Consider the following 21,905-nt stretch of genomic DNA (forward strand, 5'->3'; position numbering starts at 1 on the left):
CACCCCTGGCAAAATGATTGATGTATGTATTAATTCAGCCAAAATAATAAAGAAATATCAAATGAAAATCTTGTTCATTCGTGTATTTTTATTAGAAATAGATTGAAACCTTGTCATCAGTCTCAAAAAAGTGAATGTAAATGTTCTTTACAATTGTTTGTCTCTCCATCCATCTAAAGAAATGGCACCTGTGAAACACAAAGTGCATTGGATTGTGTCCTAAAAACGTAGTTCTGATGTCTTCCTCATGGGGGCGGTGTGCTTTGCTCTTCATCATCTGGCTTGTGAAGCAGGCCAAATCCACGAAGGAACTTCAAACAGTGGTGCACCTGGGAATGATTTAGAGAAATCACAGAAATAACTATAAGAAAACTTATAGTTTAAAGAATGTACACAATAAACCAACATCTGAAGTAATTGTATCAACTTCACAAACATAAATGTGTGTGATCACAATCGACTTCCTGCTGTAATGATTTTTTTAGGTAAAATAAAACTAGCATACAAGAGAACAGTGAAATTATCATCTACTGTACCTGAATTAATTAAAGTTAACATTTATACAAGTACAAAGCAGAGACAGTGTTGTGCATGCTCTCTCTTCATTTTGAAAACTAAACTATATTTTTTGGAGGTGTGGATGGTTGATTGATGCCGAATTTAAAAAAAACTATACTCATAATTGTGTAGGGTTGTTTTAAAAGGTCCCATATTAAGACATATTTGCATTACAATTATTAACAGCTCAGCCTAATTGGACATCAATTTCTGAAAGAAAACCACTAAATATATATGTTTTTAATGTAATAACTGAATAACATCTGAAATTGGTTGCCAGATGCAGTATTCAAATACTTATGAAGCCTTAAGTTATAAAACACACAAACCGCATACAGGCTGGGACTTTCTTGCAGAATCAGTCATTTTTAATCCACAATTTTGTCCTGAATGCGTTGCTGTGTGGTTGCATCATATTCAGCCCAGAGGAGTGGAGGAGCTGTGATTACTCACTGGGAGAGCTCCGGTGTGAGCGTTGGGACGCCCTGAGAGCCGCCGCGCTCAGCCGGGGCACCGCCGACCTCACCGGCCCCGGACGGACCCCAGCATTCCACTGGGCCAGGCTCAGCAGGCTCCTGGTGGTCTCCTTGATGATGGGGTGGTTGACCCCGCAAGATGCTTGTCGAGGTTGAGTTTTGGCCTGATGAGGAGGAGGAGGAGGAGGAGGAGGAGGATGTTGGGGTTTGCAGCCAGAACTGAGGAACATCTAAGGAGGAGGATGAAAGCTCTCAGAGAACTGGGGTTACCTTGACAACCATGTGTTCAGTTAAAAAAGAAAACAAGTACTAAATTAAGTATCTAAGTGTGTTGGTATATTGGTTTATTTAACAATAGTTGCTGTGGGCTTTAAAATAAATGTAAGATGATTTCACCAAAGCCTGAATATTAAATTCGGTGGTGTCCTCTATCTCACCCTTTAACCCCCCCCCCCCCCCCTTCCTCAAACCCCATCATCAGCATGATTTGTGACCCCCCCTCCATCACCTCCCTCTCTGAGCAGCTCATCATTAACATGCATATCTGTGTAAATTCTGCTCCATAATACATGATGCCTGCTGGTTGCGCGGTCTCCAGAGAATCATCCACGTTTAATCGCCTCCTTTTGATTCAGGCAAGGAGGTCACAGTCACGGTGGGGCTATGGCGGCGATGATGAATGGAACGTGCTTTACCAGAGATTTGGCTTTGCGGAGCTTGTAAGTGGCCTCAGACAGCGATTTCCTTCTCCCGTCGACTGACGCCGATGTGTTACCTCTGCAGGTGGTAGCTGTGATGTTCGTTTGCCTGTAGAGAGAAGACAGCAGGATATGCACCGTCTTTGGAAAAGAATATGGCCTCTCAGCGATTTATTTCCATCAATAATATATTCATTATTTTGCACGCAACAAAGTTAAAACTTCTGTGACTTGAGGAAGGTGAAAACATCAGCACAGTGATACGCAAAGATTTTGGGACTATAGAACAAAAGTGCCCAAACTTTCCAGCCCAAAACCCCTACAAGGATCATGTCAGAGACTTGCGACCCCCATCACCCCAAAGGATATTGGAGATATTTGAGTTCACAAAAGAATTCCCCTACATGCTCATTTTGCAGTGTTTCTTGTGCTGCTGTAAATTCACCTGATGCAACTGATGCTGTCGTAACCCCCTTTTAGACTAAAAAAATCATAAGGCGGATGATTATTTGTGTGGTTTTACTTTAAATTTGACTATTGTGTTTTATTTTTGGAGCAGTTGTTGCTAAAATATGCTGATAATTGTTTTTAAATTGTATTTGAGTCCTGCAAATCATCTTGTGACCCTTTTTCTTGTCTTGTCTGACCCCTAGTAAGGGAACCACTGCTTTAGAAGACTACATTTATGAGCAGCACTTTATCTCTGAAAATTATTTTCCTATTCAGGTGAATGTGAAAGTGCACCCACTGTATGTAACTGTTGGTTGTGCTGTAGTTCATTCAATGTGTATTTATCTGGGGCTATATTGTAGAAATGCACACAGTCAAAATTCTGTTCAACATCTTTCCTTATTGGAACGAAAGTCAAATGTCAGCTGTGGATTGTATTTTGTGCTCTGAATCTGAATACCTGAGAACAAGTGGAAAACAGTTTCCTCCATCCAGTGTTTTTTTAATATATATTTGTTGCTGTTAGAACTTCTGTGTGCAGAATGATGGACATAACTGACACTACAGAGTTTTTCACGTTCACTACAAATTGTTTCCTTAAGGATCAATGTAAATTTCCACATCATATCACCGTTTCAAATGTTTTTATTCTGAAGAACTGGATCCTGATGTTATCCCTGAATTCTATCAAATGAATGTAGCTGTAATGTGCTTCATCAAGTCGATATGAGTTTATAGATGGTAAGTTTCTACCTGCTACAGACAGTCTTACCCTCTCAGGGCTTGTTGGACAGGCTCCAGGTTGTCCAGGTAGTTAAAGCGCAGTGTGTCTTTGGGACGTCTGTCTGAATCTCTCCATGGAGGAAGTGTAGTCAGCTGCTTGTCTTTACTCAACCCAAACCTGAGGCTGCTTCCAGCTGGGTGGACAGTGGAGACTGGACGCTCCTCTGTGAGGAGGGCCGCCTCTGCCAGATCTTCATGTCTGCTGTTGTTCGCTGTTGCCTCTGGAATCACAAACTGCTGTGGGGAGGGAGCAGTCTGGAGGTGGGCACAAGACTTTGTATAAACATTTGATCACTGTATTCTTACCCTGTACCGTGCATTATTATCCTCCTGAGCCACAGTATTGTTGGCATGTGTGATCTCCTGACCTGCAGCCGGGTGAGTCGCAGCTCCTGCACAGACTGGATGTAGTGTCTCTTCCAGGCGCCTTGCTCGAAGGGCGTGAGGGAGAAACTGATGCACCAGCCGAGCCTCAGACACTTGGGCATCCACAGCTGGTCCAGCTCCACGATGCTCTTCCAGTGCCAGCTCACCTGCCCACAGATGGGAAACGGGGCCAGAACGTTAGTTTTGACACCATTATCATCCATGTCTACAACCGTAGACAAAATATCATGTTCAGGCTGTGTTACCTGTGCACATCGACAGAGGCTGCGGGGGTCCAGGAAGGAGAAGATGTAGAGGCAGAGGGCTCTGGGCAGCTGGCAGGTGAAGTCTGCGGCCTGAAGGGGGAGCTGTCTGCTCACACTGACACTCAGGAACTTCAGCTGCTCCTGAGAACAGCTCAGCACAAAGTCCTGCAGCACGGCTCTCCTCTGGCTGTCAGACCATCTGTCGAACTGACCAACAAGAGAAAAAACACGATCCATCTCAGTTTAATTGAGTTGGACTCACAACAGACTCCACAGAGCACAAACTGTGATTCTGAGACACAACTCAAACTGTGATTCTGAGACACAACTCACACTGTGATTCTGAGACACAACTCACACTGTGCTCACTTACATTAACAATCCATCAGTGCAGTTAATAAATATCTGCTTGTGTGATTTAAGCTTACCCACTTTTTCAGCAGGGTCCGTCTCTCTTCAAACAACTGATGGAGGAGAGGATACAGGAAATTGTTTTAAATGGCATCAAACTTCACTGTTAGGATTAATATAATGACTAATTACATGCAATAAGGTTGATTTATTAAAAATAAATGGTTTCCAGACATTTGGACTGATCTATATGTGTAAAATTCAATTTTTTCAGTTCAATTTGATTTCTAAAGAGCCAAATCCCAACATGTGTCAAGGCACTTTACATATTAACATCGGGTGAGGCCGCCTGGCTCGACCAGTTGGGGTGAGTGGAGAAAAACGGGTGAGCGAGGAGAGAAGAGAGAGATAGGGGGGGGGGGAGAAGAGGGAGACCAGGGACAGCTGTGTATCTGTCATGTTTAAGCTCAAAAGACCTTTTGTCTCATACTGGCACAAACTGGAGACAATTTTTGTTCCTCATTACTGCATGAAAATCTTGTTACTAAAGTTTCTGAGCTTAACTTGACTAAATAATTGACTAAAAATTTAATTAAAAAAGCTTTTAGTTTAATCTTCAAAAATCTGTTGGCTATACTGAAAAGTCAAACTGCACCAAACTAGCAGTTTAACTATTTTCCACAGATGGTAATGATTCATATGATCTCTATGATGGGATCAAAGAACAAAAGAACTAAAGACTAATTTCATTGCGTGAATTTATTATCTTACTGCAAATAACGTGCTGTTTAGGAAATGTCCCAGGGGTGATGAGTGGCTCTAACCTTGCTGTTGGTCAGCGGGTGGTTCAGAGGAGTCCAGGCGCTCAGTTTTGTTTGCATCCCGGCACAGTTTGTCGGTGACCTTGGTGCATGTGGCATCTCTGGGTAATAGCCAGGGATTAGTGGTGGGCTAAATTACACAAAAAAACAAACTTCATTCTTGTGTTTGATGCTTTTTCTCACATTTTTGAGTGTGTGCAGCATACGTCTTACATTTCCACCATTGTTTACGATAGAGCTATATGCCACTTAACAGCGAGCACTTAAAGGCTTATGCTTATCCTGCTATAAATATGAAGTTGCATAACACACTAGCTTCTATCACTCTTACAATGGTCTTATAAATAATGCCAGATGTTTATCCTGGATCCCTGTCAGATGCTTTTGTTTAAATACCCTCCCCTGTTACCTAATAAACAATGCAGCTCAATCTTTATTTCTGCAGAATTCTGGGAAAAAACACTTGACACGCTCTCACAGTCAGACACACACACACACACACAAAATGGCAGTGTGATCAATGTGAATAAGACAGTAAAACACACTCCTGCGGTAGTTGACTCACCATCACTTCTCCTCAGCCGACTGAAAGAAATATATCCAACTCCTAAACATACTTTCTGTTCATGTTTCTCTCCGGACGGCCTCCTTTGTGTCCCTGCACCCAACTCCCCTCTTCTCTTCGGCTTCCCTCTTCCCTGTGCACAGTTTACTTGTATCCATAGTAACAGTAAGTGTACTCTGTCCCGGCCTGTCACACACAGAGGGTGGTGGGGGGGTGGGGGGGGTTACTGAAAAGCAAACCCTGGTGGAGTGGGCAGAGTGTGGAGTGTGCAGGCTTCAGCAGCTCTAATGATGACAAATGTATATCTCAGGAGGCCTGACACTGCATATAGAGACCAGCTGCCTCAGATACTCTGATGCTGCAAAAATATTATCTGTAGACGAGCCTTAGAATGTATTTATAGACATTGGATATACATAATGTTCTTATGCACTGTTTACGTATATCAAAAATCATCCTGAAGGTCGGTCGTAATAAATACCACATGCACAAATACAGTGGGTGAGTCTTGCAAATGTTTGATTTACAATTATTTATTTTAAAACATGTTATGTTTGTGTGTGTAATGATTACTATTGTATTATTAATGTTGTTATTATAATATTGTTATCATTATTATTAGTAGAGGTAGTAGTAGAGGTAGTAGTAGAGGTAGTAGTAGTATTAGTAGAAGTAGTAGAGGTGCTGTAGTTTTCCTACTGCTCGTGCGCGGATGGTCGATCGCGCGCAAGACAGAAAACCTGCTGTGAAGAAAGGAGGGTAGGGGGAGGGTGGGGGGGCGGTGTCAAGTTAAACATGCACAGACAGATCACAACCGGAAACCTGGAAATCTGTCCTTCAGAATAAGATTTGGAAATTTTTTGATCTTGAAATAAGGCAGGTGAAGCAAATATATATTTCCATCCTTCTAATACTGTCAGTATAAATATATATACTTCGTCTTTTTAACTGACAGTAAATACATATTTAAGTAGATAGTCTAAAGGTCTAAAGGTATTAGTTTGGTGCTCGTTTTTTTTTAATCTTTACTTTTTTCTAGATAATAAATAATTATAAATAGGTAAAAATAAAACAAAATTCATATGAAAAGGGTGGGGATATATATAAATATATAAAGACATAACACTGCTTCACCTCATTACGTTTATTTAGTACTGGTTATCTTAATTTTTTTTTTTTATGATGATGATAATTATAATAAAATAGTTATAAATAAACCCTGATTCAATTTCTATGAAAAGGGTGTTAATACATTAAGAAACATAACACTGCTACACCACCCTACACTTATACGTTTTATTTACAGTAAATAAAACTGTCAGTAAATGATCATTTATACTTCAATTAATTAAATGATAATTTTGCTGCTGGTTCTTGTTTGTTTGTTACTTTATTTAAATTCATTTTGATGCTGATTGTCTGCATATTTGAACCATGGAGTCAAGAGTGTCGGGGGGGGGGGGGGGGGGGGGCAATTTTTTTGAAGGTTTCGATTGGAAGCCATTTTTAAAATGTCTCCAACTTGACCGCCCGGAGGAAAGGAGGGAGAAAGAGGGAGAAAGAGGGAGGAGGAGGAGGAGGGAGGAGACCGGAGGAAGGTGCTGGCTGAACGGGACACTCACTCATTGTTAGCGGGCTGAGGAGCAGCGGAGAGCCCGGAGCTACACGTGAATTCCCGGCACAGCACTCAGGTAAAGTTGCAGCTAGTTCCCCCGGCTTGGCTAACATTTGTACCCGGTGTGTGTCTCGCTCGGCTCGGCGGCTCGCGGAGCCCCTCCACGCTGCACATGCTCCATCAGTTAGGATGAAGTCATCTTTTGTCTGCGCCGCTTCACGTTGAAATCGTTTTAATTCAACCAACCACTTCTCCTCCTTCCTGTTCCGGGGATAAACCGCGACGACTCCTCCGGTCACGTTCGCTAGCTTCTCCTTCGCGAGCAGCTGCGAGTCCGCGCGCTGCAGCGGGAGCCTGGTCACAGTGACTCAGGTAGAAGAGGATGAAGACCCCCCCCCCGACAACTGCGCTGGTTTAGTAACGTGTGTGTGAACAGACGAGGATTGTGCATCAGGACCGATCCTGTGTTGTTCTCCTGTTGGTCAGTGGACGAGAAGGTGTTGGCTTGTTGTGGGTGTGAACTGGCTCCTGTGTTAATGTGGCTGTTGTGAAAAAACTGCTTATTGACTGTTAGTAATCTATAAATAACAATCAATCAATACAGGAAAGTAATAACACCAATTATAATAAGCCACTTAAACAAACTAGCACAAAAGCCTTAGATATATATTTTAATTGACTAATGATTTGACTTTTCTTTAGTTGACCATGATTTATTGCTGTTAATTATTTCTGCTAATGTTCTAATTCATCCACCACCACAGTGACCTACAAAACAATTACCATCCCTCTTAAAGAATGTCCTGTGTGTGTTTTCCCCCTGTGGTCTGAATTTAGTCACGTTCTTCTGTAAGAAGAAGCTAATTTCTGGCTTTAGAAAAATGAAAATAGGTATACTATATATATATAACCTACTTAAAGGATTTATACAAATATGCACAACACATTGATTGACATTTTGTGGTTTTTATTTTTCAGATTGGAGACTGTTCATCATCTCTGTCCCTGCCTGTCATTGATAAGAGGCGTCATCGCAGAGGGAGGAGTGTGTGAGCCGTTCGCTCAGCATCTTAAAGGACCACAGCATCTCGCAGGTGATGGAGGTCCTCTGACACACAGCGATGGATGTAGCCAGCTTCCACCATGGCCGCCGCATTGGATTGTGCCGCCCAACCCAGGCTGTTTCCCTGTGAAGCTGACGAGGAGGAAGAGACAACCAGACGGTCCTTTAGCCTCGCAATTCCACCACCTTCCCCGTGAATGAGCCTGACGCTAACAGCGCTCAACCCCTTGTCCTAACCAGCCGTCACCTGGGTCCTTTCTTCCCCCCCTCCTGTAACGGACCAGTCATGGATCTCCTGTGGGTGCTGTCAGTGTCCATGCTGACGGTGTGCGTCGCCATTCCCATGGACGGGGCGGCAGAGAGCCACAGTCTGTTCACCTGTGAGCCCATCACCCTGCGGATGTGCCAGGGGCTGTCCTACAACTCCACCTTCATGCCCAACGTACTGAACCATTACGACCAGCAGACCGCCGCGCTCGCCATGGAGGTACAGTAAACGCTTTAATCAGGCTTCAGTTTGATTCTGAGGGTTAATATGTATATTCACTGATTTGTCGTGCTGATAATCAAATCAGAATATTGTTATTATGACCAGAAAAATATATTTTCCTCCTGTTAGTGTGGGACAACCTTTTCATACATGATCAGGGGACGGGCGTATGAAATTGTTTTAGGTTACGGCCTTGTCATCCACCACACGCGTAGAAAGACACATTGCATCACTTGACGCACTCATCTAAAATTTTGAAAAATAGAAAGACAATAAAAAAATCCGTCAAAAAATATAATTGCAAGGGTTTTGACCAAGTCACAGATAAACCTTTTAGCACATATTTGAACCTATTTGTATTTATTGCTTGTTCCAGCCTATATCAATTTTGTTAATTGCTTTTTTTGTGAAATTATTTTAGTTAAATTATGGATTGAGGACATAAATAGATGATTAAATGGTCAAAGTAATTTTTTTAATTCTATTTAGTCACATTTTGAGCAATGTAATAAAAACAATATTATTACTCTATTTTTTTTTTTAAACTCTTTTCATATAATTGCCTATAAACTCATTCAAAATCCTAGTGTGTAATTTAAAAGTATAAACTAGTTTTATTGCAGCTTTTCTGCTCCAAAAAAGCTGAAAAAACGATTGGATTTAGATGTGAAATAGTGTTTATTGTTCTCGCTGTTACTCGCCTTTTCGGAAAGATCGTCTATTCAAGAGCTGGAACATTTTCATTTATCAGTATATTAGTTAAATGACAGAAAATGAATTGGCTACTGTTTTGATCATCCATAAATAGTTTCAGTAATTTTCAAAGCAAAAATTCTGAACATTGAATTCAACTTGAATGACAGGTATCTGATACAGTACAAATATCGGCTGTAGATAGATTTTTAGCCCGCTTCTGCTCAAATTTATGGAATTGTGTTAAACCTGTGGATGAAGAACACACTTGGGAAATATATCCACTCTGCCGGCACCTGCACAAAGTAACAGTTTTACTCCAATAAATCATAATCTTATCTTTGGATCATATGCGCTCGAGTGTCTGCTGCATTGCCGGCCTCATGTGCCTCTCTTACACCAAAATTAGCAGGTAAATGCAGAGTTTTTTAAACCCTGGTAAACCCACTGATTACACCAAAATTAGCAGGTATATACATGTTTTTTAAACTCTGGTAAACCCACTAAAAAGGCGATTGAGTCATTTTCCATTGCTTATAGAGGAGATTGTCTTCCTATGTTTCCCCCCCCCGGTGAATCACGAGGCACTCTTTCACCTTGCTATCTTTCCAAGTTCACCTGATTGTCTCATTTCTAACACTGCCGATCGGAGCTGGAGCAGATACAAACCTGTGGTTACTGCGTAGTCATTTGACCCGGGAGTGAGTGCAGATTATATCCATTCTCTTTGCAGACAAAAGCCAGATGTTAGCGGGTGTTAGTGGGGTTTTTGACCAGTGGAAATAGGGGCTACAGACATCAGTAGCACAGATAGCTATTAACACAAAAACTTGGTATTTGCTGAGAGTTGGTTCTATGAAAGTGCTAGCGTCTTAAATTTGTTTCCTGTAGCTCCAGGGAGTGGAGGTTTATTACCAAAACATTAGGCAAAAAATTAAGTTTTAATATTTGTCCCTGAAGGCCATGAGAAACGTGCATTATTCAACTAGTTGTCCTAAAAAGATTTCTGGCCTGATGTCAGACAGAGCCATTTACCACCACATACATAAATCCTTTACACCAGAATTAGAAGGTATATGTAGGTTTTTAAAAATTTGGGTAAACCTGTTAAAAAAAGGCATTTCCCCCTTACCTGGCTATCTTGCCTGTGATCCATCTTGTATGATATGAAGAGAAAAATTGCTGTTGCACGTTGTTTCCAAGATGTAAAAAAGAGGTTCAGGAGAAGAGGTACAATCATGCACTTCAAAATGTCGCATTCACCCAGGTGTCATGTGTCCGTTACTGACGATCGTAGCCGGAGCTGATCAAAAACCTGTTTGACACGGCAGTGAATGCCGATTGTATCCATTCTGATCACGGACATTGAATCAAACCCATTTTACACAACAGGCTTTTTGAGCGAAGATGGCAAACTTTGATTCAGTTTGGTTTGTCTGTTGGATTAATGCTCATATTTCAGTGTTTAGTCCATGTTTTATTGTTTATACCGCTCAGATAATCTATAGATTACCAGCCACAACATCTGACTGCGTTTATCCTCTTTTAAATGTCATGTTGGGAATTCAAACACAATCACGGAGCAGATGCATCACCTCGTTAAGTTAATCCCGTCCTTTATGTAGGCTGATCTTTCTGGTAGCACAATCTATCGAGCAATTACTGGCCAGACTGCTCCAAAACTAGATTGGATGCTCCGTTCGCTGAACTATCTGCCCAACTGTGAGTGTGTGTATTTATTAGTCCATCCGTCTATATTTATCTCAGTTTATCCGATCTTCCAAGCTCCCGTTCCCTCTATCACTTTTACCCCTTGACCACACCCCTCCCCTGCCTGGCACAGCACTGATGTTGATGTGCGGAGCCCCGCTGACCATCTGTGCCTTGTCCACTTCACAGTGCTCAGTGTTGAGTACACATTGAGAGAGATGGAGGATGGGAGGAGCTGCGTGGCATGAAAATCCAGGGTTATGTAACCTCCGAACATGCCCTGCCCGGCTGAGGGAGCATGCAGCATCACAGGAAAATCGCACCACACCACAGCTGTACTTGGAAAAGATGCAAACATACTCCCGCTGTGTCCTTTCTTGTCATTGCTGATTTCTTCTGTCTCATCTGCTGCGTCTCCTCACTCTGCCATGTCTGTTTAAGATCTCCACTGTGTGGTTTTTAATGGAGACCTTCAGGAAAACACAAGTTGAATTTTGATGTGCAGACCAGATAGATGCGTGCAGTGTTGGTAGAATCACTTTCTAGCTGCTGAGATGCTATTAACCCGGCACCACGTTGTTTTGAGGCCTGGTGAGCTTTTTACACCACATCTCATTGTGTTGGTTGCAGCGAACAGAAAGAAGCACTCCTGGTTGAGACGGTGTTCACTTTGATTGGTCATGGATTTACAATTAAGTCTCTTTTAGTGCTCAGAAATGCTTGTTGGAAAACACACGAACACCAAATAGATTCCAAATAACGGAGACTGCGCCTCTGTCTGGCTCTTGTTTTCCAGATAACTCGCCCTAGATCCAGTTCATGGGAGAATTCAAAGCCTATAAGATGTTGAGGGCAGCCAAATGAGAATTGACAGTTGATTTTAAAGGGAATTAGCTCCACTGAATAGCCATGGTAATGATGAAGAATGCCTCGCACCATAGAGAAACTGGGATTTGGACGAGAACCAACGCCTGCGGTTCTTGCATTTTTTGCCTAAAAACCCCTGAAGTGCTTTCTTTTTGGATCTCTCCTTGCTTTTCAAGGTCTTTTCAAGGTTTTTGTCTTTTGGGAAAGTGGTCATAGTCTGTCTTAATGTTAGTTAAGACAGACTAGTTAATTTCTAAAACTAACGTCTAGTGGTGCTCATTACAATAATTGTAGATTGTGTGGTGAATCAGAAACAGGTTTTTTTACTCAGTTGCAATAATACATTTTGTATGGCTGTTTGAACATGAAACACCAGAAGCAAGGTAATTTCTAAATACAGGACTTTCTGTTATGGCATTCGTCTTTGCTCAGTCAGTCATCGCTGACCGACAGATGACCTCGCAGCTGAAGTGGGGCAACGGCCCTCGGGGCTGGGAATCTGCTAATTCTGTGCCACAATGATACTTTTCCACTCATAAGATAAGTGGGAGCGTGGCGGATTTTACTGGCATTACAAAAAGAAAAAAGAAAAGGGCTAAAATCCCCTTTATAGATAGATGCACAGTGTAGCTACCGGAAGACTGTAAAGCAGCTTGGGTTCCTTATAGTGAATCAATTCAGCTGCTATGAACTGTCCCTGGCATTCAAGAGAGATGGCAGCAGGAGACAGTGATGATATGCAGTTTGTCAGCTCTGCTCAGTTGTTGGATTTGTCTTTTAAGAAATTGTATTTCCTACGACTTTCTAGTTGTATGAGAAATGTTCTAACCACTTTATCAATATATATTTACTAGATTGATATATTCTGCTAGAAAGAACTAAATGATGCTGAATATTAGCTTGAATAATTAATTAATTAATTAATTATTGCCAGGTGAAAGTTTTATATTGCAGCCATGTGCCTTTTTGAGCAGTTAGCAGAAGACATCTTTGAACTGTTTCCTTAGCCTGGGATTAAAGCCCGATTGTAAATATCTTGCAATAGCCAAACCCTTGCATATGTTGGCACACTTTTCTCATTTGGTATGCTTCAGATATTTAGCAGGGAAAATATTGAAATGCAATCAGGGCGAGGAAGGGCTGTGATGGAGATGGTTTCAGAAAGATGGGTGTTAGAGAACATGGATTGCTTCTCCAAGGACAGATGAGACAAGCGTGGGTCAGGGTGAACTGAAGATGTTAAATCGATTAGATTGATAAGAGCGTTCGTTTACATGAAGTCAAAGCCAAGCCTGCAAATCATTTTGAATGGCTGCAAGATACAAGGATACAAAACAGAAAGTCACGTGAATGTCGTCCTGGGGGGAATTCAGTGAGCGCTTTTCCTTTGTCACAACTGTGGACGTTAAAAGATGATCTCAATCTCGTCTTTTCCTGTACATGTCGCGTTTTGTTTTGTTTGGGGCGGGGGGGTGCATTGACACAAACACTAATCAATTGTCTCTTTCTAATCTGCTCAGTCCCACTTCTACTCATTTCCTCCTCCTTTCAGGTCGTTAAATCAGCCTCTTGTCTCAGGTTTACAACTCGCCCAGATAAACTGTGTCATGTTACAGCTGCTGTTTGGCATAACCTAGATACTCCACCCATGCAGTGTGAATGGATTCGTAAAGGAGTGGTGAGGTGTGTGTGTGTGTGTGTAAAATGCTGATGTAGCTGCAAGTCTGTTAAAATGTGCTGCGGTGAACTAAAAAGTGCACCATTAAACATGCTTATTGTGTTAGCTAGTAAAGATGTATCCCTGCTAAGCACACACACTCACACAAACACACACATGCACTGAGACACATGCAGACACAACATGGTCTGATAAATCCTACCCAGCGTGACCCAGGATATAAAAGAGCCTCTTGTTTTATTTAATGTCCAACACCGTGTTTGTTGGCTGTGGAGTGAAAGAGAAGCGCATCCAGAGAGCAAGTCGCTGGTCCACAACAACCTGTGCGTGTGTGTGTGTGTGTATGTGTGTGCGTGTGTCATTAACACACTGTCAGAGCATGAGTTTTTTAAACACTTTCTCAGTGGTGAATGACACGGCTGAATCGGTCGACCCATCCCTCCTCTCGCGCTCTCTCTCTCTCTCTCGCTCTCCCTCTCGACTCCCCCCCTCACCCATCTCTTTTGTCCTCCCCCTCCCCCTACGCAGGGCTCACCCGTTGCCCAGGAAACGGTCCCAATTGTGCTGCTAACAAAGGGAGCTGAGGCTTTCTTGCCTCCCGGGAGGTGGTCCCCTCCGCCCCGCACCCTGACCTCCTCGAACCCTGCTCTCCTCCTTTTTCCTCCTCCTCCTTCCTCCTCCTCCTCCTCCTCCCTGGTGATGCATCACTCGTCACCATGGCGCTGAGCTTGGAAATTTGGAGAATTGGAATGGCAGTATAGGAGAAAGGAGAGTAACGGGGGGGGAGAGAGAGGGAGAGAAATTGTAGGAGGAAAAGGGGCTGAGGTGACTGGGAGGTTTTTAGAAGAGAACACATGGACACAGACCAGTTGACCGTGGTGGGCTTCTTTGTCACAGATTCATCAGTCACAGCATCTTAGCAGCCGTCTCAGAGCCTTTATTAAAAAGTAATTACTTAAGCATTAAGAAGATTCATACAGCGACACTTAAATGCACTTCTTTGGACTAGGACCTATTAATAATTAACATCACAACGATCTCAATATGATTCAAAACATGCTGGTTAATCTGAAAACTGAGGTGAAACTGAGGTCAAGGCTGTGACCTAGTTCTTCAAAGATTAGACAGATTAAAAATGCTTGATTATGCACAATTACATGATACATAAACAATGTATGCTCACCACATTGAACTGCATGTTAATAACCATTCAAAATCATATTTCCTACTTTTTTCATTTCATTAAATTCCGACCAGTGGTTTTCTGTCTCTCAGAACCTCCGATGCTTTCTTATTAGTCACAGACGATTTACGTCAACAACTAAAATGCACAACTATAAAGAACAAACCTGGGCAAAGCAAACTAGTTCTGTACAGTTCGATCTTTTACTCATTAAGAGGCCTGTTTCACTGATGATGATACAAGTCTAAATAATGACATTAATGGCTAAATTCTATTTAGCTGCTTCAGTTTCAGGGTCCTTGTATTGTGCATGTTGGCTCACAGTCACACTGTCATGACTTACCGGGACATTTGAATAGAATAGAATGGAACCATTGTTAATGTAATTTTTTATTACCTTGTTTTTTCTTACTATGACAAGGTAAAATGTCTGCAGAGAAAAATGCTGGCTTGAAATGTTATATAGAAACATTCTGATCAGATGGATATACGTGGTGTTTTCATCTTTTGATTAAATATTTAACACAATGATCAAATTACCAACATTGTGGTGTCTTGTTCAGGGCCGTCTGAGGTCTGCCTTTGGCTTTGTTCTCTTTATTTTCCTTCAGTTTTGTCTTTCACTTTTGCTTTAACTAGTATTAACTAGTATAGTTATACTTTCTACTAGGACTTTTACTGGGGCTGGGATATAAGTCCAAAAATGTTATCATCGGTATATATATCGTTATGACAATAAATTCTATTATTTCTTTCAACTTAAAGACTGATATTTGCTCCTGAGTGAAGGTTTTGGTTTTTAACTCTTCATCGGCAGAAAATGACAAACACTTGATAAACATTTTACTAATGGGAGGCAGAGCATTAAACTAATTACGTACTATAACTATACCTCATCAAAGTACTTGGATGCCTGTGGCTGAGGAGGTGGAGTGGTTTGTCCACTTATTGGAGGATAGTCGGTGGTTCGATTCACAGCTTTAGTGGTTGCTGAGACTAAAAAAGCTTTATATAACTACAGACCATTTACCATACTTGCACAATGTATTGGCAATGTAATGTTTTATTGCTATTCATAAAAAACATGTTGGAAAATCTGTTTATTACCCATTTTAAAGAACATTTGTGTTTAAATGTTTGTCAGTTTATTTTTAAAAACTGTGTAAAACAAATCTGCACATATGGTCAAATTTACCCCCTGTGTGAAATCTTCGATGGCCTTTGTTTGCAGTCCCAGAATCCACTGCTTCTCTAACCGCCATGTCTGACTGTGTGTGCGGCTGCTACTTCCAGAGTGGCATATTATTCCACATTTTCCGAGATCTAAAAATCCCTTAACAAACTCCCATGAATACGTAATGACTGTAGCAGTGGGATTGAAGCTGAAATTACATTAGCATACCGCCCTCCAGGCCCGCACCATTCGACAGAGTGGTGTATTACACGCTTGATTCTCCTTACACGGCTGGCTCTGGGGTCTACAGCGCCCTGATAAACCCCTGGCCATTCATCAGACCAGTGGTTCACCAGCTGTTTCTAGTGAGGCCATTAACACGGAGTCGCTGTGGAGAGTGAGGAGCCTCCGCGGGGCCTCAAGTTGTTGGTGTTGGTTGGAATTGTTTGGGCTGCTGTCTGTGGGGGTGAAGCGGCAACCGGCCATATGTCCCATCCACCAGCAGTTCAGTCCTACCCACACTGGCTCGCATGATGGGTTGACTGTCATAAAATGGCTGAATGGTGATACTGAGGAGATGGAGGAGGGGTAGGAGGAGGGGTAGGACGGGTGATGGAGGAGTATAAAAATAGAAAAATGGGAAGCACGATGAATAGGAGTTGGGATGAATAAGAAGAGAAGCGGAGCGTTTTTCCCCTGGTAGAGAATCACTTCTTGTAACCTATATATTTATTCAAGCGTTTCCCATGCCATCTCAGTTCTCAGTCCACCACAGTGGAGTACATTGTGTTCTACGGAGCATCCCAGTGGCCTGCGGCCTTCAAAACAGAGTGGAAGAGCAAAGATGCAAGTTCGCTTTAGCTCCATTAGATCATGTTCGAGTGGTTCAACCCATGCTGACGGGGCACTACTGATGAACTCATACATGTCACAGGAATTTGCACTTAGAGCAAGAAGCAAAGGGAGTGACGGGGAGGATGATGAGTACAGTTAACATCTTCTTCATTGTCAGGGTGGAGTGAACTTCAGGATTTAGTGCTTTTGTATGTTACTTCTCCAGAGACTGAAACAACATACTCCAGTTTCCTGTCTCTCTGTTTCTTTGACCTCGTTCTGCCTGTAGCTGAAATTTAATAGTCTACAAGGATTTTATTCAAAAAACAAGTCATTATTGTAGATTTTGTCTTTGTGATGGTTGTGTTCATCTTTATGATACCAACCACGACTCCTCTGTCTGTTTTGATGAAGTGCAGTTAACTGTGGGTGTTTGTGTGTTTTGGGTCTTTGACGCCGTAGTAGCTCTCTTCTTATGTTACCAGCAATAATTGAATAAAGTAATTTTTAAGGTGTCAAAACTGTGTTTCCATCTTCTCAAAAGTGAATATTTGCCGGTTGGGTCATCTCGCCATTTTATTATTATTATTAATAAAGATTTTTTCTGGGCATTTAGCCTTTATTGGATAGCACAGAATTAAGTGTGTGAAAACGGGACAGAGAGTGGGGAAGACATGCAGCAAAGGGCTGGGACAGAACCACACTTTATGGACCAAATATTAACAAATGAAGAAAACAATTCTCGCTAATTAATTAATATAAAATGTATCAGTTGCAGCCTAGTAAAACTCTGAAGTCAGTTATATCAGCTACAGAGGAAAATATTTTTGTGACAAATATTGAACATCAAAACAAATTTTTCATCTTGGACTTTTGGAAATAATCTGACCACCAGCGATAATAAAACTTGAATGTGAGTCTTGGAGTTAACAGTCTGTTGCAGAGCAGGCTGCCTGTACTGTTGACAGGCATGAATCAGTGATCAGCACTGATTGACCCATTTCAAGGTTTATAAATCATTCTCATGGAAGTGGTTTTTATGCTTCATAGATAATTCCAGCTCAAGCTACGGCTCCCTGTGTCACTGTGTCATCATACAGTGGTGCCCAGTGAGACGTGATGACTCCATTTGTTCGTGAATTACACGATCGAATAGTTGATTCATCTCAGTTATGACAGGCGTGTAAGTCACCTAAGTAACCTGCGTTTTAGCGAGGATATGAATACGCCGCTGAGCTAAGACTCTCGTTATGATCGTAATTCCTTGTCATCACCCACCCGTCCCTGATCCCTCACAGTGGAAGTGTCTTCCCAGTCTGGGTGCGTCCTGTGTGTCTCAGGATCACCGTCTTTCCTTCCACAGCAGCTGAATGTCCTCTCATCAGGAAGGTGATGTGAATGAGGCGACGACAAAAGCTGCGTGGATGTGGCAGCTTTGTGCTTTGAGGACCAGGCCTAATGCCCATTATAATCCTTTATACATGAAGACCTCACATGTGGGTGGCAGGCAAACATGCTGTCAGGAGGAGGACGTGTATCGATGTTGTGGACATATGGTGCACACACATTGCAATAATCTGTGCAAATTTGAATGAGGTTAAGGTAGCAGACAACCGAGAAGATCAATCAACACACAGAATAATCACCGCTGCGTTCTGAGCTGGAAAATATTCAGCGCATGAAAAGAGGCTTTAGAGATGTTTCATTTCTAAGACTGTGTATTAAATGTAGGATTTAAAAAATGAAGTGTGTTTCATCGGCTTGTCGACTCTGTCCTATCAATAAAAAACGACTTTATCCCCCTGAAAAATCAGATTTTAAGATTTCCTGGTATGTGACTCAGATATGTTGTATTTTTCATAGTCATATGCTCGTCTCCATTGTAGAGGAGAAGTAGAGGAGTGTGGACACCAGGCGAACCTGTAGCAGTGTTTTCAAATGAAAACGTAGTCATGTGGATGGCCCAGCTGCTCTGCCGGTGAAGCAGCTCTTCAGTGTTGCAGAATGGCCTCATGAGCTCAACACTATCTCTCTTAAAGTGTCTTTAAAAAATACACAGAGCTAAGCGTTGTCCTATTTGACCATCACTCAATTAGTTCAACAAACATCCGTTTACAGTTTGAACGACTGTCTCTGCATTTCCACTGAACTAAGTGTTTAACATGCTTTAAACCACAGTGCCTTGTCCTTAAATATCCACCCCTCTAACAAATACAGAGACAAATTGCCCCCTGCCTGTCCTCTCCTCACCCCTCCCCTCCCTTCCCTTCCCCCACCTCATCCCTGTCTGTCATACAGGCCTCTGTCTTTAAATTCTGGGGGAGGGCGGGTAGCGTTTGTCTGACTGACTTGGGTGTGGCAGGAGGCCTTGCTGTAATACACACAGACACACTAACAAACACACACCAGAGGTAAATGCAAATTCATGCACGCAGAGACTTGTAATCATGTCCTCCTGGATATATGGATTTGTATATGTACTTACCATTCGCACGCACGCACGCACGCACACACACACTCCTCTAGATATTTGCATATTAACAACATTCCCCATAGATGCTCCCTGCACTCACGCCGCCTCTTGGCTCGGTTTATATGTGAGAGATCATTGTTGTGCTGCTACATGGGTGTGTTAGCATGTAAATAATATACTTCCGTCGGTACTGTGGCTTATGTGTGAGTGCATGCACATTACTACAGTGTGTCAGTCAGTCACAGCGTGGTCCTCCCTCTCACACAAAGACCCTGTCAGCACCAGAAGAAGCCCTGTGTGTGTGTGTGTATTGGTGGGGGTTGCCCAGCTTGCAGTGTTCCTCCTCTGTGGAGGTTGGAGGGAAGGAATGGAGAGGAGATGGAGGATGGGGGATCTGAAATGATTGGGGTGGAGGGGATTATTGGGAAAGGGGCCAGAGTTGTTTTTATGGTCTCATCTCCAGAAACTGTCAGAGGACATGCTCCACTGATCTCTTTGTGCCTTTCTGTGACTCACATTGTGTGAAGTTGGAGAAACAAACTCGGGAGCTTGGTTTGGGAGTGTGGCCTTATCTTCCAGAACGTCCACATAAAAGAAAAGCATTATTTAGCCCTGGTGTTTGATGTAGTCATAAACTAAAAGTCGGTGTCTTTCTCTCTGTCTCTAACCACAGCCCTTCCATCCCATGGTGAACCTGCAGTGCTCTCCAGAGCTCCGGATGTTTCTCTGCGCGCTCTACGCTCCGGTGTGTACAGAGTATGGCCGAAAGACGCTGCCCTGTCGCCGCCTCTGTCTGCAGGCCAAGAGCGACTGCTACAAACTAATGGACATGTTTGGCGTCAGCTGGCCGGAGGAGATGGACTGCAACAGGTTGTCACAACAGTAATAATTCTTTTCCCCTGGATTTATTTTGGCACTAACAACCCTGCTGCATAAGTAGTTTGAGCAGATGGTCCTTTTGTAAGAGGAGTAATAACACAGCAGCAAGCATGTAAAATGAATGAATGAGTTCCACTAATAAATACTGCATGGCCTCTAAATACAAATCTGTTTGTAGACGTAAAACCTAAAACCAGGTTGTTATGATATCGTTAAAATGAAATTGAGAAGTGATGTGTGTTGTGTGTTGTATTTGATTACTAATGTGGAGCTGGTTTGAAGAGAACTGGCTGCTGAACTTCCTCTGTCCCAGAGAATAAAACCAGTTTAACAGTCAGATAATTGATTAAGTCGTCTGCACATTATCACATAAGAAACATCAGTGGCAGCACAAAAGCAAAAACAACACTGTGCTCAGGTTGTCACAAATGAAACCTGAAAAAAAAAAAGAATAATTCACATTTAAGGGATTGATATCTAAGAAACCTATGATAAATTTAAGGGAATTGTTTGGCCTTGGCGGAGGAATGTGCTTGACTTAGTGCTATTCTAGCTGTAAATAATCTTTTTATTTTTTTAATCTAAAAAATATTAGTAAGAAAAAAGATTTTACAAAATGCCAACGCCAGACAACTGAATAACATATAACACAGACAAAAACCCACACATGCATATACTAACCCATAAATGACTAATCAAGAAGGTTGTCAACTGACAAATAATGATACATAGACAAAAACCAAAACCAGGAATTAAGTTTTTTTTTTTTAATATAGTAAAATATTCTTTAAACAGATGTATTCATGGTGTCTTGGTGGGTAAAGATGGTTCCACATTGATGGTTCAGGTTTGGCTGACAGCAGTTACATGCTCAATGCTGAACAGCTGAAATAACCCCCTGAGGTCATCATGTGTCTTCTGCTCCCAGGTTCCCAGACTGTGACGAGCCCTACCCCCGTCCTGTTGACCTCCTGTCCAGCTCAGACACAACCGAGTCCCCCATCTCCGTCCAGAGGGACTACGGCTTCTGGTGTCCCCGGGAACTCAAGATCGACCCTGAACTGGGCTACTCTTTCATGGGGGTGCGGGACTGCTCGCCGCCCTGTCCCAACATGTACTTCACAAAGGAGGAGCTGGCGTTCGCCCGCTACTTCATCGGGGTGGTGTCCATCGTCTGTCTGTCTGCCACGCTCTTCACCTTCTTGACTTTTCTCATCGACGTGTCACGATTCCGCTACCCAGAGCGCCCGATCATATTTTACGCCGTGTGCTACATGATGGTGTCCCTGGTGTTCTTCCTGGGGTTTCTGTTGGAGGACAGAGTTTCCTGTAACGCTGCGAGTCCTGGGAGGTTTAGGGCTTCGACGGTGACTCAAGGCTCCCACAACAAGGTCAGAAATCAGCCCTTGACTTTGTATCATTTTCTGCTCTCCTGCTGCCTACATACTGATACTGTTGTTTTCCCCTGTGTCGCAGGCCTGCACTCTGCTCTTCATGGTGCTGTATTTCTTCACCATGGCCGGCAGCGTCTGGTGGGTCATCCTGACCATCACCTGGTTCCTGGCTGCTGTCCCCAAGTGGGGCAGTGAGGCTATCGAGAAGAAGGCTCTCCTCTTCCACGCCGGTGCGTGGGGCATCCCTGGCGTCCTCACTGTCACGCTGCTCGCCATGAACAAGATCGAGGGGGACAGCGTCAGTGGCGTTTGCTTCGTGGGACTCTACAACTTGACGGCACTGCGTTGGTTCATATTGGCCCCACTGGGACTGGACGTAGTGGTGAGGAGTTACACTGCAGAAACGTCTACATATTTAAACATGTACATAAATATTTTAAGCGCAGATGACTCAGAACTGGAGCGAAGCCTGTGAGCTCGTTCAAGCAGTCGACTGGAGCCGCACTGCTCTAATCTTC

General features: G+C 42.7%; 2 protein-coding genes across 4 annotated transcripts in view; one reads left to right on the top strand and one right to left on the bottom strand.

Annotated features, from left to right (window-relative positions):
• On the bottom strand, positions 1-7,301 carry fbxo16 (F-box protein 16). Of its 3 annotated transcripts, none has more exons than XM_034579883.1 (10): positions 6,957-7,301; positions 4,773-4,870; positions 4,026-4,061; positions 3,598-3,804; positions 3,334-3,498; positions 2,955-3,220; positions 1,730-1,841; positions 1,193-1,264; positions 1,012-1,150; positions 1-329 (listed from the first exon to the last, which is right to left on the bottom strand). In XM_034579883.1, exons 1-10 carry the CDS (start codon positions 7,060-7,062, stop codon positions 274-276), a joined length of 1,257 nt encoding a protein of 418 aa, XP_034435774.1. In that variant the 5' UTR covers positions 7,063-7,301; the 3' UTR covers positions 1-273. The 3 variants fall into 3 exon arrangements, with proteins under 3 accessions (XP_034435774.1, XP_034435776.1, XP_034435775.1); XM_034579885.1 differs by lacking the exon at positions 6,957-7,301 and adding an exon at positions 5,335-5,486; XM_034579884.1 differs by lacking the exon at positions 6,957-7,301 and adding an exon at positions 5,335-5,485 and having other exon boundaries at positions 4,773-4,899.
• The window catches only part of fzd3a (frizzled class receptor 3a), a 21,821-nt gene continuing 6,820 nt past the window's right edge, over positions 6,905-21,905 (top strand). Inside the window, exons 1-5 of the mRNA XM_034579882.1 lie at positions 6,905-7,025; positions 7,928-8,499; positions 19,788-19,984; positions 20,922-21,384; positions 21,470-21,769. Coding sequence (XP_034435773.1) covers positions 8,299-8,499; positions 19,788-19,984; positions 20,922-21,384; positions 21,470-21,769 — 1,161 coding nt within the window. The 5' untranslated portion in view covers positions 6,905-7,025; positions 7,928-8,298. The remainder of the gene's footprint in view (positions 7,026-7,927; positions 8,500-19,787; positions 19,985-20,921; positions 21,385-21,469; positions 21,770-21,905) is intronic.

This window comes from Hippoglossus hippoglossus, chromosome 24, assembly GCF_009819705.1.
Source record: "Hippoglossus hippoglossus isolate fHipHip1 chromosome 24, fHipHip1.pri, whole genome shotgun sequence".
Lineage (NCBI taxonomy): Eukaryota > Metazoa > Chordata > Actinopteri > Pleuronectiformes > Pleuronectidae > Hippoglossus > Hippoglossus hippoglossus.

Bases quoted from the DNA above. Each gene is read 5' to 3' on its own strand.
- fbxo16 (XM_034579883.1), bottom strand. From the start codon at position 7,062: ATGTTAGCCAAGCCGGGGGAACTAGCTGCAACTTTACCTGAGTGCTGT. The intron at 3,221-3,333 runs GTCAGGAGATCA...GCCCACCTCCAG, and splicing joins TGCGACTCACCCGGCTGCAG to ACTGCTCCCTCCCCACAGCA. The intron at 1,842-2,954 runs GTAAGACTGTCT...TTCTCTCTACAG, and splicing joins GTCCAACAAGCCCTGAGAGG to GCAAACGAACATCACAGCTA.